The following is a 17,206-nucleotide window of genomic DNA, read 5'->3' as shown; positions in this document are numbered from 1 at the left end:
GACTAAATTTATGGGCACTGGACTGATTACCATATGCTATGTACTCTGTTTAAGAAACAGCTTTCAAATATTTGGCATGCTGCACGAGTGCAGTGTGACTGAAGAACATAAACTGTTAATGCAATCAGCAGCTTCACTTCTGTAGATATAACAGGGTTTTCAAGAAAGCTTGTGGGTTTTTAAAAAAACACAAGTCCATATGTTTGAAGCGGGTTTTGCTGAATAAAATGCTAAACTCTACACTTAGAAGAATAATGTTACAAAAGCTGCAATTTGGAGTCATTTAAATCCGTAGTAATAATGCTGCTGTGTTTCCTTGCTTTATTCCACTCCATTATTGTACACATAATAATTTTATATATTCCTTTTCAATGAAATGACTTCTGTTCTCATACTTTGTTTCTCCCAATTCAGGTTTTCATTGAGAAGCAGAAGGGGGAAATTCTGGGTGTGGTGATTGTAGAGTCTGGATGGGGCTCCATCTTGCCTACAGTTATCATTGCCAATATGATGCATGGAGGACCTGCAGAAAAGTCCGGAAAGCTGAACATAGGGGACCAGATCATGTCAATCAATGGGACCAGTTTGGTGGGCTTACCACTCTCAACATGCCAGAGTATCATAAAGGTATAGAAAAGGCACTCAGCTTAATGTGAGAGTCCAAACCCCAGATTCACCAACAAAGCGGGGTGACGAAGTATGTTGGTTCTGTGGCAGGCTAAAGGGGTGTGATGCTTGAGCCTGGCGGCAGTTTTGCAGCCTTCTGTTATGCTTAGAGCTCCATGTATCTGTCTCTGTTCCTCATGGCATATCAGTGCTATATTATACCTGATTTGCTTACAATTAGGAGATTGGAATGTATTGCTCTGGGAATCAATTCTATGAAATCTGTGGGCATAATGCTCTGATTGGTCTTATAGTTCTGTTTTTATCACAGTTAACTATTGCTGTTCCACTATTTTTTCTCAATCCCTAAGGATTACTTTCCTATGCTTCTATCATGTTGCTATTGAGATGCCACCATGTCTCCAATTCAGAGTCCTACTTTTGCTACAAGATCTTTCAACTGTTATGCTTCAGTTTTCTGAAAAGATTGTTTCTGACCCACAGATTGTCACCCTGAAATGTAAACTTTACATACTTTTTGTACATCTATTTCTAAACTATATATTGGGGTGATACTTGGAGTAAGGCTAGAAGGTTAGAGACTTGATTATGTTATGTTGAATGTAATGGTTGCTAAAGGACAGTGACATAAGGCTAGCTGTTTTGGTGTGAAATGCACAAGTGATGCAGTGCTTAGTTGCACAGTGATGTGATCCAGGATTTTCAATTAGTATTTTTATTTCAGCTCTTGCCAGCAGCTTCTTTAGAGTAGGTGGCTGATGAAAAGCATTGCTGGGAAGCTTATTAATAGCTTAGCAAAATGTGGTGAATTGTATATATAGATACACTACATCTTAGAACTTCCTTTTATTTTTTCCTGACTGGAAAAAATTTAGCCATAAATTTAGCCTTCGCTAATGGGCAGACATATGGTGCACAGATGATGTATGAGTCTGGATATGGGCAGTGCATTTTGGGTTATAAATAAAATCCAACCACCCAAAATGGAAGCTACAAAACAGAATGAAAATGTCTTATGGCCTTGGTGTTTCGTTGTGTGCCAGATGGCTGCTGGTTGGCCTTTCTTCATATCAGGGTTGTATTTTTATTTACTGTCTTGGCTTCCCACATCCTTATCCATCCTTCTTTGCTTGATTAACAAGCAAGCTGAGCACAGTAGCGTATGTGGAGATGAGAAAGAAACCGTTTGACATTTGGAGCTCTCTGGGGGTTCATTTCACATACAGCCCTTGTGAATATTGATAGGCAGGTAAGGCCACTGGCAGGGAAATGGACTGCAAATGGAAAGGTTAAATGCATGAATTGATCTGTGGTGTGGGTAGTCACTTCAGGCAAGCGACTTTTTCCTGTCTATGCAAAAGGCCATGATAAAAATAGCATGTACTTTTACTTATTTACAAGTTGGAAAAGAGACATTTTGTTAGGTTGGGTTAAAAAAGATATCAAATGTTGTGTCAGTGGTCTAAGTGAGGAACACTGGCAAAGATGTGCTAGCTGAAATTGTATAAGAGGCCTTTTTCTGTGTGAAGATCAAGTTGGACAGAGACCATCCTGAGAGCTGGTTACTTTTAGTTCTCCAGGAATCAGCATTACACACACCCTTTTTTGCCACATTTCTTGGAAGCAAATATTACTGTTAATAAGAATTAGTATTCTTTCCTCACTCTTGACTGCCCTGAAATATATTGTCCATAAAGCCTTTTCTGTCCAATTTATAGAGTTGGGTTTATGTATTATAAAGGACCATATCCAATCCCCAATCTAGACTTCCAGTGGCATAACCGGAGTTTGGAAAAGATCAATTTTTTAATTTCCAGAATCCTTGGTTGGGTTATTTGGGGAATTGTAGTCCAAAACATACATTTCTTGGCACAATCCTCATTTTGCTCTTTGTAAATCTTGGGACTGTTTGCTTTCTTTTGCTGTGGATCGTGTGCCTTTGATACCTGTATAAAAGATGCAGATTGGTCATCTTCACAGAGATGGCTCACCAGGAACAAACTTATACCATGGCCTTGAGAATTTATGCTGAAGACCGGTGAGGAATCATGAAAGTTCTAGGTTCACTATGCAGTGTGTCTGCCATTACTCAGTGCATTTATGATTAACAGTATTCATATTCAGCCAGATCTTCACATGCAATCAAAATGAAGCTTTAGGCTTTTGAGCTGAAACAACAGACTGTGCTGTTTCAAAGTGTAGATGGCTATTGCCATTTTAAATACTTGTAATCCTGCAGAAGCAGCAGTAATAACGTCACTAGTATATCCAGAACAGAAGTTCTCGACCAGTCCCCTGTGTTTGCTTAGGTGGGCATTCAGAAATGCAGTTGGAAGTGGGCCATTCCCATGTTTTGACTGGAGTGGTAAAAGAGTGCAATCAACTAGTACTGTGTCCAGGGACGTAGCCAGGATTTTGGGAAGGGGGGGGGCAGACTAAGTGCCGCCATTATAATGGGGCTTGGTTGCGGCAGTGCGGCGGCATGCACCATTCATTTTATTTAACAGAAGGGGGGTCCAGACCCTAAGGACACCCCACCCCCCAGCTATGGCCCTGCTGTGTCTTCTGGTATATGTGCTTTTACTAGCTAGCATCCTCTTAGTTAGGCCCAACTGGTGTACATCCATTCAGTCCATAGTGGTGAGTCATCGCATAGAGAAATGTAAAAGATTCAGTAAATGTTAAGTTAAGAGATTGTAGTAGGTTAATTTATTAACGCGTCCAGGATCACAAATTAAGATAGGAAGTTGTTGGTTTTTTTGTTGTATTTTTTGTATAAAGTCATGTATGTATGCTATGTGATATGTAATGATTGTTTTTAATTTGAAATAAAAAATTTTAAAAAAGAAAAAAAAGAAAAAAAAAAGAAATGTAAAGGATTCAGTAGGTCTACTCTAGGAAAGATTAAAATAGGATTTAGGCCAGTGTATACCTAGATAAAATGCTAATTGGTGTTAATAAAGACTATCAGTAAGTGGCTGTTAGATTATTTAATACTGACTAAATGATGGGATCTTGCATATCCAACTTCAGGTGTTTCCTGTATGAAATAAGAGCTATTCCTTGTGGCTGAATCCCTTGCCATTTTTTGTGAGGTAAAACTATGATGGTTGCTGTGATGTGCTTCCTTTCCATTAGTTCTTTATTGGCTTTCATATAGTTGTTTATATTCAGCATCCAGGAAAGTATTCTGGATATTTTTTTTTTTTGCAGACAACTGTAATTTTTTAAAAAGTTATAGCAATTTTGATCAGATGGTTTGCAACTGAACCAGCATTGTGTAGTGGCCTTGAATGTTGGATTAGCATTATGTGATACCAGGGTTCAAATCCCTCCTCAGCCATGGAAACCCACTGAGGGACCTTAGATAGCATATTTTCTTAGTCTTAAAAGAAGGCCATGAGAAACCTCCCCTGAATAAATTTTGCCAAGAGATCTGTATGCTAGGATCATCATAAACCAGAATCAACTTGACAGTACATAAGCTACAGAAAGTTTTGATCAGAATTTGTGGAAAAAATATTTTTTGGATTATAGTCCCCAAAATCCCCTAGCCAGTATGGTCACCAGCCATGCTGGTTAGGGATTCGGGAAATGGTAATCCAGAAAATGGTAATCCAGCATAATGCAGTGCTTTGAGTGTTGGACTGTGACTCTGAAGATCAGGGTTCGAATCCCAACTTGACTTTGGAAACCCACTGAGTGACCTTGGGTAAGTCACACTTTCTCAGCCTCAGAGGATGGCAATGGCAAACCTCCTCTGAAGAAACCTGCCAAGAAAACTCCATGATAGAGTTGTTTTATGTTCACCATAAATCGGAAACAACATGAAGGCACAAAACAACAACCAATCCAGAAAGTATTTTTTCTTTAAATTCTGACCTTATACCACAGTGGACATGGAGTTGATCTCTAAAAGTATATGATCATGTTAGCATTCTAGTGCAGGACTAATGTAAAATATTATCTGTCCTATTTTTTAAAGGGTTTGAAGAATCAGGCCAGAGTTAAGCTGAATATAGTAAGATGTCCTCCAGTAACTACTGTCCTCATCAGAAGACCAGATCTGAGATACCAGCTGGGCTTCAGTGTACAGAATGGCATTGTAAGTCTTATGTAGAATCCTTAACAATTTATTACCTCCTGTAGGTCTTTAAAGAAGAAAAAGTGAGAACAGAGAGTTAATTTCAAAACACCTAACTTTAATATTCAAAGGATCACAGCCAGAGCATCAATATCTATCTACTCACTAGGCCAAGACATCATTAAAGATCTCTTGGTTAATCTAAGGAATAAATAAATTGGGAATTAAAGAGTGGAGCCATATAGAAGAGTGCCAGGTGAGGTACACAGAATGTCTATATGGGAAGAACATTTCTCTGCTTAATTTGTAAAAAGAGACTGCTGGAGCTAGAATCTGCCATGTCCCTTAATCCTAAATGTGTAGGGCATAGCTATACTGACTCACTTGTAAGAATACAGAATCTGGAATCAGGTTACCTCTAAGGTTGCTAGTGATATGGTAAGCATAGACCCTTATCACATGGAGGGCTTTTCAGCTCTGATCCGAAGCCACTGCAGGTCCAACCATGCAAATTCACGTTAAAACGTGATGTATTATCACATGTGATTGCTTTCTATGGGGTATCGTTCTGAGGCGGATCCACAGTCAATCCAAAGTGACTCCTGGTTTTTGTGAATTCGGTAACAAGCGAATTCACAAAAATTGTTTCCAAGCTCACTTCGATTTCAATCTGAATTGGTCTGATGTGGAATGAATTTTGCTTCCGTCCTGGTACCCCCCCCCCCCAAACCTCCAAGGTCCCACATTTTCTATGATGCTGCGCTGCAATTTTGCTCCATTTGCTTCCAATACTCCTTCAAGAATAGAGGCTGCATAATACTTCTTTAAATAATAAAGGAGAACAAGGCACTGTATAATAATAATAATAATAATAATAATAATAATAATAATAATAATAATAAGGCACCAGAGCTCCCTGGCAGAGAAGGCTCAGTGTCTCACAACACTATAGTTCCCAGAATTCCATAGCACGGAGCCATGGACAGTTAAAGTGGAGTCAAACTGGATTATTTCCCCAGTGCAGATGCAACCTAAGAGAAGACAATTGTTACAAAAGGGAAGGAGAGTGGATTGGATTCAGGGAGGTGGTACTTTAGGGAGCATGGAGAATAAGGGAAACAGGATCATTTCTGCACTCCTCCAATATGGGTCTCCTTCAGATCCAAAGGATTTACTTCCAAGTAAACTTGCAGCGTCTACACTGATTATTTTGCAGTCAAAGAATATTATTATTATTATTATTATTATTATTATTATTATTATTATTGAATAATAATAATAATAATAATAATAATTATTATTATTATAATTATTATTATTATAATTATTATTATTTTGCCGGTGATACATTCGGATGAAGCAGAGGGCATGTAGGGATAGGTGACATTCCCTATCATTCACGTGAAGCTAGCATTCACATGAAACTGGAACCAGGAAGTGGCCCCCTTCTTCACCCTGGAAGTGCAAAGGTTCACAATGCATTTAGAGCCCCACTGAGCATGCACAAGGGTCCCAATTCGCATTGGTGAATCTGCATGGTATGTACTGGTGTGCTAATTTAATGTGCACTCAGGAATGACCACAATTTCGTTCTTCACGTGTGATAATTCATCACGTGAATTGCCTTGGATTCGAATTGACTCTGCTTCCCCTTCACTTCGGATTGACTCTGGATTGGAGTTCCAGTTTCACGTGTGATAAGGGCCATAGTCTCTAATATTGAAAATATATTGCTTTATTTTCTGTGAAGAACTGTGAACAAAATTTGCACAAAATAAAGCATTGTATTCTTGGGTTTTGTCAAGTCCATTGGTATTCAATAACTTACAGCATGAAATATGATTGCCCAGTAGTAGTTTGAATTGCCTTTTGCAGTTCCCAGTGCCTCTGACTTGCATTATGCCGAGCAGATGTTAACACTTTCACACTTTTAAAAATACCAGCACCTCTTATCTCTAACATGGGAAGTGTGACACCCCAGAAGAAAAATCTGATGCTGTGTTCATCTGTGCCAAAACAGTGAGCCGTTATGTTTATTTTTGCCATGTCAGTTCCCTTTATTATGTATCTACCAAATTATTAAGTTTAAATAGGCATTTCCCTAGGAACTATGATTTGAAACAGGTTTTGTTTGCAGGCAAGAGCATTTCAGAAGTGCAGAGATTTATTACCCTGTGCTTGGCTTCATTGTGACTGTTGCTACGTTTGCTGGGAAAGCAGTCCACCTGCCCAACTGCACTGATGAGGTCAAGTATCAGGCTGGTGCTCAGTGCTGACACCTGCTTAGAGATCTTCTCATGTGATCTTGCTTTCTCAAAGAGAAGGGAGAAAAACTATACCAATTGTGTCTCTGCACTCTGGGACAACAGCATAACTTGCTCACTAGAGCTTGGACAAACAATTTTTCTGTACCACAGACAGCATGGCTGCTGGCACAGCTCTTCCATTATGTCATCTCCACGGTGAAGGGGAAGTGCATGTACTGCACCTGAAAAGCCTTCCTCAGAGTTCTGCATTCTTGAGTGTATCAGTTGTGTATCAGTTGCCTCTACTTAAAATGTCCTGAAGTGATGCTAGCACTGCCTACAGATTCATAATGGTGATTCCATCCAAGCATTTGCCCATATGATGTTGCAGTTCTTGTGCTAAATTATACAAGTGAGAACTCAATCTTGCCATACCTCAGGGCTGCAGGATCTGTGGGTGTCCAGATGAATTGTCACACACACACACCTCACCATCATTGACCAGACTGGCTAGTGGGCTGAAGCAAAGGAAAGGGCGGGGGGGACAATTTCCCAGCCCTGATCTGACTGAAGCATGTACCATTTCACATTTCCAGTGCCTAGTGTTGTATGTTATCACTGCTTGATGTCTTTCCAGATCTGTAGCCTTATGAGAGGAGGGATCGCAGAACGAGGAGGAGTACGTGTGGGGCACCGGATTATTGAAATAAATGGGCAAAGTGTTGTAGCAACACCTCATGAAAAGATTGTTCACATTCTCTCAAATGCTGTTGGTGAGGTAGGAGCTAGCAACTCTTTACTTCATTTTTAGGAAATGATTGCTTTATTGCATTGTTATTGCCACCAAATGGGGGATGAAGGCAAATGCAGGCAAGCAGGCGACTGTTCATTATTGTGTGTAGCTTTATAGTGCTTTTTGCTGAGACTGGAGCCTCCTTGTGAAAGGTGCTGAATGGCCATGCTCTGGGTATGTGCAAGCATTGGTCAACATTTGTATCTTGCCTTTCCTACAGGCAGCTCAGGACTTATCCACATATCCAAGTCAAGAGGTAAGCTTAGCATAAGAGATAATGGCCAGAATCCTGTTGGTAATATATGCTGGTGTTACATTTTGTTACACCAGCATAATACTTTCTAATCATTGTAGAAGAAGATACCCAGTACATCCATGCATAAGGACCCCACACCTCTACATGCAACCGCAGCTTTCCAGTCCTGGGTTACACCCTCCATGGCTAACCAGAGGCCAGAGGAGAGATGATCCCAGGCATCATCTGTCTGCAGTTTTGCACCTAGGGAAAAAGGAAAAATCCTCCTAGAATGATGGAGGTATACAAAGAGGATGACTCTTGCCTTTTCCTGGAAACAAAACAGGAGCCCCTTATTCTCCAAGCAGCAACTGGCTGTGGGAGGACTCACTGGCTCCATACACTGGAGGCAAAAGTACACCTGCAGAGCTTTATGATCTGTCAGTATTGTATACAACCTCAGCTAGCATTGACTGGAATGTGGATCTCCTTGGTCTAATAGTGTATTGATCATACCAAAGGAATTAAACAGGTGGATTGTGAATCACAACTAGACTACAGCCCAAGCTATGAGTCAGATTAGCACTGCCATTCTGCCATCAGCACCAGTTCGTTTCTGTTGTTGTATAAAGGTTTTTCTGATAGAGAAAGAGAAGAAATAAGTGCAAGTATCAGGAAAAAGGAGGAGTGGAATGAATTATAGATCCCAGACCTGTAAGAACTAAGATAGCTGTATATACTATGTTGGCTCCCATATGCTGGATCTTAACTTCTGTTGATAAATCTATACAATCGAATTATACCAATTTACTTGGTTAAGTCCACCAAGTTAGATCAGACTTCATTACCTAGGGAGCATGGTAGTCTTTGCACAGGTGTGAAAATATTTTTCATTTAATTAATGTACCTTCTTAGGATACTTTTGTTAAAAATTCCCCCTCACTTCTGAGTTGTTTTGAGTGAAACTCTGCTCATGGGGCATTCCTGGTGGACGAAGTGGGACAGGAGGAACGCGATTTTTGTCATTTTCTGCATTATTCCGCAGTTCCCCGTAGATTCCTTCTCCCCCCCCCCCCCCCCATACCCCTCAGCTATAAAATCTCAACCACTGCTGTAGTTACCTTTGGCAGTTTGTCCATTTGGCAGGAGACATGTAGGAGATCTTGTTTTTTCTTGTCCCTGTATTAACCTAATGTGGGTGAAGATTTATCAGGAGGAAGATTCAGGAGGTGCTGGCCACTTGTATGCTGAGCTATTACATTACTGGCCAATTGCTCCTATATTTTATCTTAACTTTTTCAGATTCTCAAGTCACTTTTGTCTCCTTTTATTGGTATACTGACTGCTGGAAGGAGAGGGGTTATGTGTATGTGTTGGACTAAAATTTTGGTGGTGGAGGCCAGTATACTCTATGGCAGTTACAAAGGCATAACCTAGAATTATGCACTCATGACATCCAGATCTCTATGTAGCCCCTAGTTTAAGAGTTATGTAGGCATCATGGAAGTCCCTCAATCCCTACTTACCGGACAAAAGCAGCTGTGATCAACAGGGTCTGTTTCCCAGTGGGTCAGGAAACAGATGGCTGATGTTTCCACACACACCCCCTTTTTAAAAAAAATAACCATTATTATTCTGTTTATTTGTATCTCACCTTCCTCCCAGTAGAGGGACTCAAGGTGGCTAGGAATCTCCAGGACAAGAGGAAATCACAGGCTTCAGCCTGTTGCACTGGGGATCGCTTGCAGGAGGGGGTAGAAATGGCAGTCAGCTGCTGCCTGAATGACAGGGGAATAGATCCTTGTGGATCACAGTTGCTGCTTCCTGTAAGTGGGGATGGGGGGATCTGCTGGGATTCAGTACATGACACTGTAACTATGGTGCTTAAACATATATATCTCCCATACACAATTTTGATTTATTATCTGTTGATTTTTTTAATGAATTCTGTAATTTAACTAGGCTTTTCCAAAATATTTATTTTCAAGTGAATTAACAGGCTTATTAGAGCAGCACTTTTATCATGTAATGTTTCATATTAGGCTTGCTTCTACCTTAGGCACTTAACACATAACACTCCACATGTGCAGCTACATGTTGCTTTCTCCCTCCAAGACAGGTTTCAAACCCCAGAAATATTGCCATGACTATTTATTGGCTGGGGAGGAAGGAGGGAAGCAATATCTATTCTGGCTGCAGTTCTGGGAGGAAGAGAAATGACATTGCTCTCATGACCTTCCAATAACTAATTTGTGAGCCAGGAGAATGACCCCATTTTCCTTCCCCCAACTGCAGAACTAAAACTGGAAAAAGTGTTGCCTGGTAATTTCGTTTTCACACACACATCCCAACAGTAAATGATGATAGCAGCAACCCAGGAGCTGGAAAGCTGTCTTGGGTTGGATGTTAGCACAAAGAGGTCATGAGTATCTCCTTCATAATGTCCACCACCACCCCCAAAAAAGAAAACACTTGTATAACCTGGAGTTGTGCATGTGTGTACGCCACCAACAGGATTTCAACCATTGTTTGTCTTTTGCTGCTATATTTATTTTTTCCATATTGTCAGCCATTTTGACTTTCTTTTTGGTGGGAAAGTTGGGTACAATTATATGATTATGAAAAGATGCTCCATTTGTGGCAAGGCAACCCAACAAAGTACAACATCTTTTATTGCTACTTTGGGAAACTCATCGGAGAAGCACTAACTCGATACTTCTTTCTTCCAGATTCATATGAAGACCATGCCAGCCGCCATGTACAGACTCTTGACTGCACAGGAACAACCAGTTTACATCTGAAGCTCTCCCAGTGTGCATGGACATTTCTCTTCATTAATGGTGGTGTTTTCTTGTGCTGCATTTTGGTGTCTGCAGCAACATTTCTCTTGCTCTTTTTTCTCACCTTTTATCATTCTGCTGTGTACGAGATTACATTTTTGGTTGCACCTTTTTACTACTAGAGTTTATGTAATTCTTCACAGAACTGAAAATAAGTAAGACTAACACACACACACGTGTACACACACACTTGTTTGAGCAAAATCATCCTTTTATGCTTCTGTCAAGACAAAAAAAATAAATAGGTTGAATGAAAATAAATTAAAACACTTAAAAAAAACTAAGTAGGAAAAATGATAAAGTTTTGCAGTGATAGATAGGATGTTGGCAGGCTTATCTTATAAAGTTGTCCTGCTTGTTATGTGACGAGAGCTATAGGACTATCATTTTTCCCCTAGAGGAAAAAGTCAATTTACATATGAAGGCAGCAAAATGATGATACTCCAACGTTTAGGTGAGTTCTGCTCCCCTCATGCCATTCAGCACATATTTATTGGGGGAGAGTTAGTGAAAAGGTGGAAAATCCTCTAGGACTAAAAATGTCTATAGAAGATATGCTTTTAGGATCTAAATGTTTCAGGATTTTGCTCTTTGGGAACTAAGCATTTCCTTTCTCTTTTCCCAAATCCTTTATTTTTTTAAGTGCAGTTTGATTTTTTGCAAATGACTGTTCTATTCCCAACTTTCTTTCTAAAACTGAGTGACACAATTCTAAATATTGAAGAGCGAAATTGTGGATGTGGGAGTAGTAAGGGAATGTAGTTAGATCTTAACTTCAGGGTTGTTGTTTTTGTGTGTTTGTGTGTGTGTGTGTATGTGGGCTAATAAGCTGTCACATTTGAAAATTGTATGCTTGATAGTCATGATTTTTTACACGTCTGCATACAGTTTTAAGTTGTTCTGAGCCAGTTTACTTTGAACATATCTTTGGTCCACACTTTTATATTTATTTTTTTAAGACAAGTTTCTCTTTAATTTTGGACCATATTAGAATAGTGGATGGTATAAATTTAATTTATTTTGTAATATACAAATACATATATATATATAAATATATATATAAATATATGTAAAGTTATTCCCACACATGGGATGCTAAGACAGTAGGTTCACTTACTGCAGGTATTTGTGCAATGAAAGAATATTCCAAAACACTTTGGATATGGTATTTAAAATCCAGGAGGTCAGTTGACTGTAACATTTGTAGTAAAATTATTTGGCAAAAACACATAAAAGTATAGGTCCTGTGGCACCTTAAACACTTGTACCTTTATTATGGTATAACCTTTGAATTTGGATTCATAAAAGATTCACTCACAACACGTCTTGATCTTTAAGGTGTTTCAATATTTTCTGTTGGTTTTGCTGTGACTAACCAACATGGTTACCCTTCTGGAATCTGTCTATTATTTGTATGGGGATAGGAAAATAGGAAACATAGAAAAATCAGGGCAACACTGGTTTACCAGGGGTAGGGGTTGAGTGTTTGCATGTTGCATGGTTGTGCATTGTGCACTGTGCACACATGTTGCATAGATGTGTAATGGCATACTCCTTGGGATTCAGTGCCCTGCATGGGTGTTATATGTGAATGCATGTGGATTCCACTCCTTAAAACAAACACAGAATCTCTGGGTGGCAAGAAACTAGTATTGTACTACAACCTTGAGTCATTTAGGGTAACTGTGATACAAATATACTGTTGAGGGTGGACATGAAGTTACTATAGCTCTTTATGCTCCTTACTCCATGACACTACCAGAGGTAATTTTGCAACATATTAACAGATATAGGACAGGAGTGTTCATTCCTTTTCTTCATTCACAAAAGTCTTGTATACATAATTGCATTATATTATCTAATAGTTTTAGAGGAGAAATATACAGTAGGGGAAAAAACTACTTTTTAAAGAGGCAAATTTGCAACCCAGTCCTTAGGTGCCCCAAACCCCATCAAAATCATTGGGTAACTCTGCATAGGATTGGGCTATGCATGTTCACATGAGTCTAATATGAGTCTCTTAAATTTGGGTTCACTGATGTATTCAGTTCCTTACTTTACTGAAGTGAAGTAGGCATAGACCTAGACAACAAGCTAAGTACTTGGAGCAAGCTATACATGCTTTGCACAAGAGTAGGCTATACGTCTAGGCCAAGGCACTGACATGCTGGGAGAACACAAGGCTCTATCAGTATAGCCATGGGAAGCAGTGGAGGCTGCTTTCCTGGTGCACAACAAGAGCGGAAAGCTGCCAGGTGAAACTCCCATCTTCCCTCTCACTGATCAGCAGTGGCTTTGGCCTGGTCTGGTTGAATTTGTGCATAGATGGAAGAAGGAGCAGTCTCCATCTCCTCCGTAAGGCTGCAGCTACCACTTTGGGGCCTATTTGAAGCCAATCCATGGCGGGACAGACAGTCGTAACCTGAAGTCTTTTTGCTGCATGGGCTTGCAGAAGGTGGTATTGGCTACCTCCTTACACAATGTCCAAAAAAGTACCAAAGCAGGCATAACTACTCCCAGTCAGGCCATGGATGTCACTAACAGAAACCCAGGCACAATAAAAGAGCTCTTAAGGCTACATTTTTTTCAAAGGTAAAAAAAAAAAATGAACAGTACTTTCAGCACTTGGATTTATTGAGGTTTAATTAAATTCAGCACATATTCATATTATCTGGTTGATGCAGAGATGTGCAGTGACAGCAACAGGAACAAAAAGAGAGTTTATAATGCGCCCACCCTGCCTTAGGCAGGGTTCTTCAGGTGTTAACAAATGGCTTTAAAGTGTTATGTGTCTATCTCATTTTCTAGCTAGACTGAGGCCATAGTCCCTTTGGAATCCCCTTAGCTATGGGATTTTGAACGTTGTCTGATTCTAGGTTAGTATTGGTAGTCTGCTCTTAATCTGAGACTATCTTGATGGAGTGTTTAACATGATAATCACCTGTTTCACAATAGACCACATAAATAATGCACACATCTTCTCATACTTGTGTAGTATTTAGTATAGATATTATATGTACTGTATGTAATGCATATGATAAATAATATATTCCATCATTTCCTCCTAATGGCCCCAGCTAATCCCACAGTTCTCCCCCCCCCCACCCCCAGGAGTCACTAATTTTCCTCCTTGTTTTTACTCATTCCTCTTTTCTTCATCTAATCATTCCTACTCTCCATCCCCCCATCTTTTTTTTCTACAAGCAGAGCAGCTTTTTTCCACAAATGGCTTGAATGAAGAATTGAGTCTTTCACTGTCTAGTCTTTATCAGTGTTGACTCCTGGAATAGATTTAATTCTATTTCAGATTTGCCCATTTCAGGCTCACCATGATGTGTGTATGTGCCTTCAAGTCGCCTGTCGACTTATGGCGACCCCATGAATTTCCTAGGTTTGTCTTCAGCAAGGAATACTCAGAGGTGGTTTTGCAGTTCCTTCCTCTGAAATATAGCCTACAGCAGAGCAGGATACAAATGAGAGTGAGACAGATAAGAATTTTGAAAATCCAGCAAACAGATACTTATAGGAACTTCAACATGTTTTGAACCTGAATCACCATTAGCTGGTTTCATATAATTATATGTGGGAGAAAACCCATCAGTGTCTTAAACCTCTCCTGGTTTATTCTGGCTCTAGCACCGCGCATTGTCACCTTATATGTGGCTTGTTGCCAGGACTGTAGCCCCTCCTCAGCATGCACACATGTGACCACAATTGAAGAGGAAGGGACAGCCAAAAGGGATATATATACCTGTGCTGATTCCACAGCTTAGAAAAGTTACTTTTGACCATGGTAGGTGGGGATTGTAGTTCAAACTAACTTTTCCAAGCTCTGTATGATTTTCATAATTGCAAACATTGGAGAAAGACCTGCTGCAAACACAGAAACCATGGCAACCTTTTGTCTACATAACTGCTCAATTCATATGAACATTTCTCTGAACACTTGGGGTGCTGTGGATGCTTATAATAGGAGATATCTTTCTTGTGAATGGACGTCCAGAGTAGATAAATTTTTGTATATCCAACTCTATACTTCTCAACTACAAAGAAGGCATTTGAAAAATACAAACTGAAAAATGATGTCATTGTTTAAGTACTGGTGTTTTGAGCAGCTTCTAAGCTTTTATAGAAAGCTTTACATTCTTTATGGAATGAAAGAAACCATTTGTTTTGTATACTTCCAGTTTTGCAAAAATCCGCCAAGGATCATAGTTGCCTACTTGTATATTTTAATAATGTTACCATGTTTACAATAAGGTTGTATTGCCTCTTAATTTACCTTTTTTCCCCCTATGGTTGCATCTCAACTGTATTATAATTTGCAGTATGTTTTGGGATTTTCCAAGTGCAAGGCTTTTGAGGAAAGGAGGGGAGTTCTTTGTATTTCCAGGAATAAAAAGAGATCTTTGTCTGAAGTTGGCAAGTGTGTGTGTGTGTGTGTGTGTGTGTGTGTGTGTGTGTATGTATATATATAAATATATAGAGGAGAAGAGAGACAGCACAGTACTAAAGAATATTAAATTGTACTTTGTTCTGTAAAGGTGAATAGATATTATTGAAAAGCGTCAGGAGAAGTATAGTATTGTATTTGTAACAATATTGTTTTTTGTAAACACCAAACTTGATGAGCTCTCTATATAAATTATATATATATATATATATACATATAAAATGTGAGCCTGGAATGTTGATACTGCACACCTACTGAATGTAATTTTTCAGACTCTTGTCAAAGGATTCTGCCCCCACCCTCAATAATACAATGGCAGTGCTTTGGGGGATATGGGGTTTTTTAATTCTATTTTTTGTTGGCCTCTGTTTTGTTGTGATGTATTTCCGTGTGCTACATTCCTTTATTTAACAGAGTGCTAATGTCTGTAAAATTTACAATAATAAAACAAAACCAGACATACCAAAAAAAAAAAAAGGCATTACATATAGCCAAGATGTTGTCAATGTTGATTTATGAAGATTCCTTCTTTTTGATCTACTTCAGTGCTCCGGAGCTCCATAAACCTTCCCGCCAGATGTTTAGCTTGACAAAAGTACATGTGAAAAGGACCACAAGCTGAACATGAGTCAGCAGTGCAGTGTGACAGCTAAAAAAGCCAGTATGACTCCAGGCTGCATCAATAAAAGTGTAGTGTCTAGATCAGGGGAAGCAATAGTGCCACTCTACTTCCCAGTAGGTAAAGGCCAAAGATCCTGTAGCGCCACTCTATTCTGCTTTGGTCAGACCTCACCTGGAATGTTGTGTCCAGTTCTGGTCACCACAATTTAAGAAGAATGTTGGCAAACTAAAACATGTCCAAAAGAGGGCAACCAAAATGGAAATCATGCCCTATGAGGAGCAGCCTAGGGAACGCGATATGTTCAGCCTGGGGAAGAGGAGATTAAGAGATGGCATGGAGGCATGTTTAAATATTTAAAGAGATGTCATATTGAAGATGGAACAAGCTTGTTTTCTCCTGCTCCGAGAAAAGGACACGCAGCAATGGATGCAACCTACAGGAAAAGAGATTCCACCTCAAAATTAGGAAGAATTTCTTGATGGTTCAACTGTAGAACATGCTGCCTCTGGGAATGGTGGTGTTTCATTCTTTGCAGGTTGTCAAACAGGCTGGATGGCCATCTGTTGAGAATGCTTTGATAGTTTATTTCTCCATGACAGTTGGATTGAATGACCCTTGAGGTCTCTTCCAACTCTGTGATTTCATATTGACCAGAGAGCTCTTCAATTCTAACCCTCCAATATTTGCAGGAAGTTGTCATTAAGTTTACCCATTTGTGTTTTAACCATACAGTATTGCCTGGAATGTAGAATTGCATTTATGGGATGCATAAGATCAAGTTATGTATCCATAATTGATCTGTATTCACGAACACTACATAGTCATGATTATGGCATTATTGCTATGATAATGAATGCCTGTCCAAGCCTACTTTATCAGATGGAGGCTCATTCAGCTGACAATGGCAGTGGAAAATGTTTCCACCCTTCTCTTGCCAGCCAACAAGCTGCAACTATCAGATGCAAGATTCCTGTCTCACTGGCTGAAGGGAAGATCCAGAGGTTGGCTTTCACAATGGACTGGGGGCTGCTGGCTGTTAAGGTGGCTGCGACTGTGTCAGATTATTTAATACAGAGCAGGTCTGGATCTGTAACATTAGTTTACAGATCCCTAACTGCAATGCTGAACACCAGCCCAGATCTTCACGTTAGAGTAGACTGAAATGATGCAGCAGTGGCACCATACTTGTTGCAGGACTTTACAGGATTATCTTCATATGTGCCAGGACAGCTAGAATTAAGGTTTGGCTGCTGAATAATTATTCACAGCTTCTGGGAAGGCTGCTTGCAACTAATCTTCCCAGTAC

At 39.6% G+C, this 17,206-nt stretch overlaps 1 protein-coding gene across 5 annotated transcripts in view; it reads left to right on the top strand.

Annotated features, from left to right (window-relative positions):
* Positions 1–15,768, top strand: part of APBA1 (amyloid beta precursor protein binding family A member 1) — a 184,817-nt gene extending 169,049 nt beyond the window's left edge. For all 5 annotated transcript variants that reach the window (XM_042447254.1, XM_042447251.1, XM_042447252.1 and 2 more), the window contains 4 exons: positions 415–627; positions 4,613–4,732; positions 7,595–7,735; positions 10,715–15,768. In XM_042447254.1, coding sequence (XP_042303188.1) covers positions 415–627; positions 4,613–4,732; positions 7,595–7,735; positions 10,715–10,786 — 546 coding nt within the window. In that variant the 3' untranslated portion in view covers positions 10,787–15,768. The remainder of the gene's footprint in view (positions 1–414; positions 628–4,612; positions 4,733–7,594; positions 7,736–10,714) is intronic.
* The last annotated feature ends 1,438 nt before the right edge of the window (positions 15,769–17,206 follow it).

Source organism: Sceloporus undulatus, chromosome 2, assembly GCF_019175285.1.
Source record: "Sceloporus undulatus isolate JIND9_A2432 ecotype Alabama chromosome 2, SceUnd_v1.1, whole genome shotgun sequence".
Taxonomy (NCBI): domain Eukaryota; kingdom Metazoa; phylum Chordata; class Lepidosauria; order Squamata; family Phrynosomatidae; genus Sceloporus; species Sceloporus undulatus.
The sequence above is the reverse complement of the archived record's forward strand: the minus strand, read 5'-3'. Positions and strand labels throughout refer to the sequence as shown.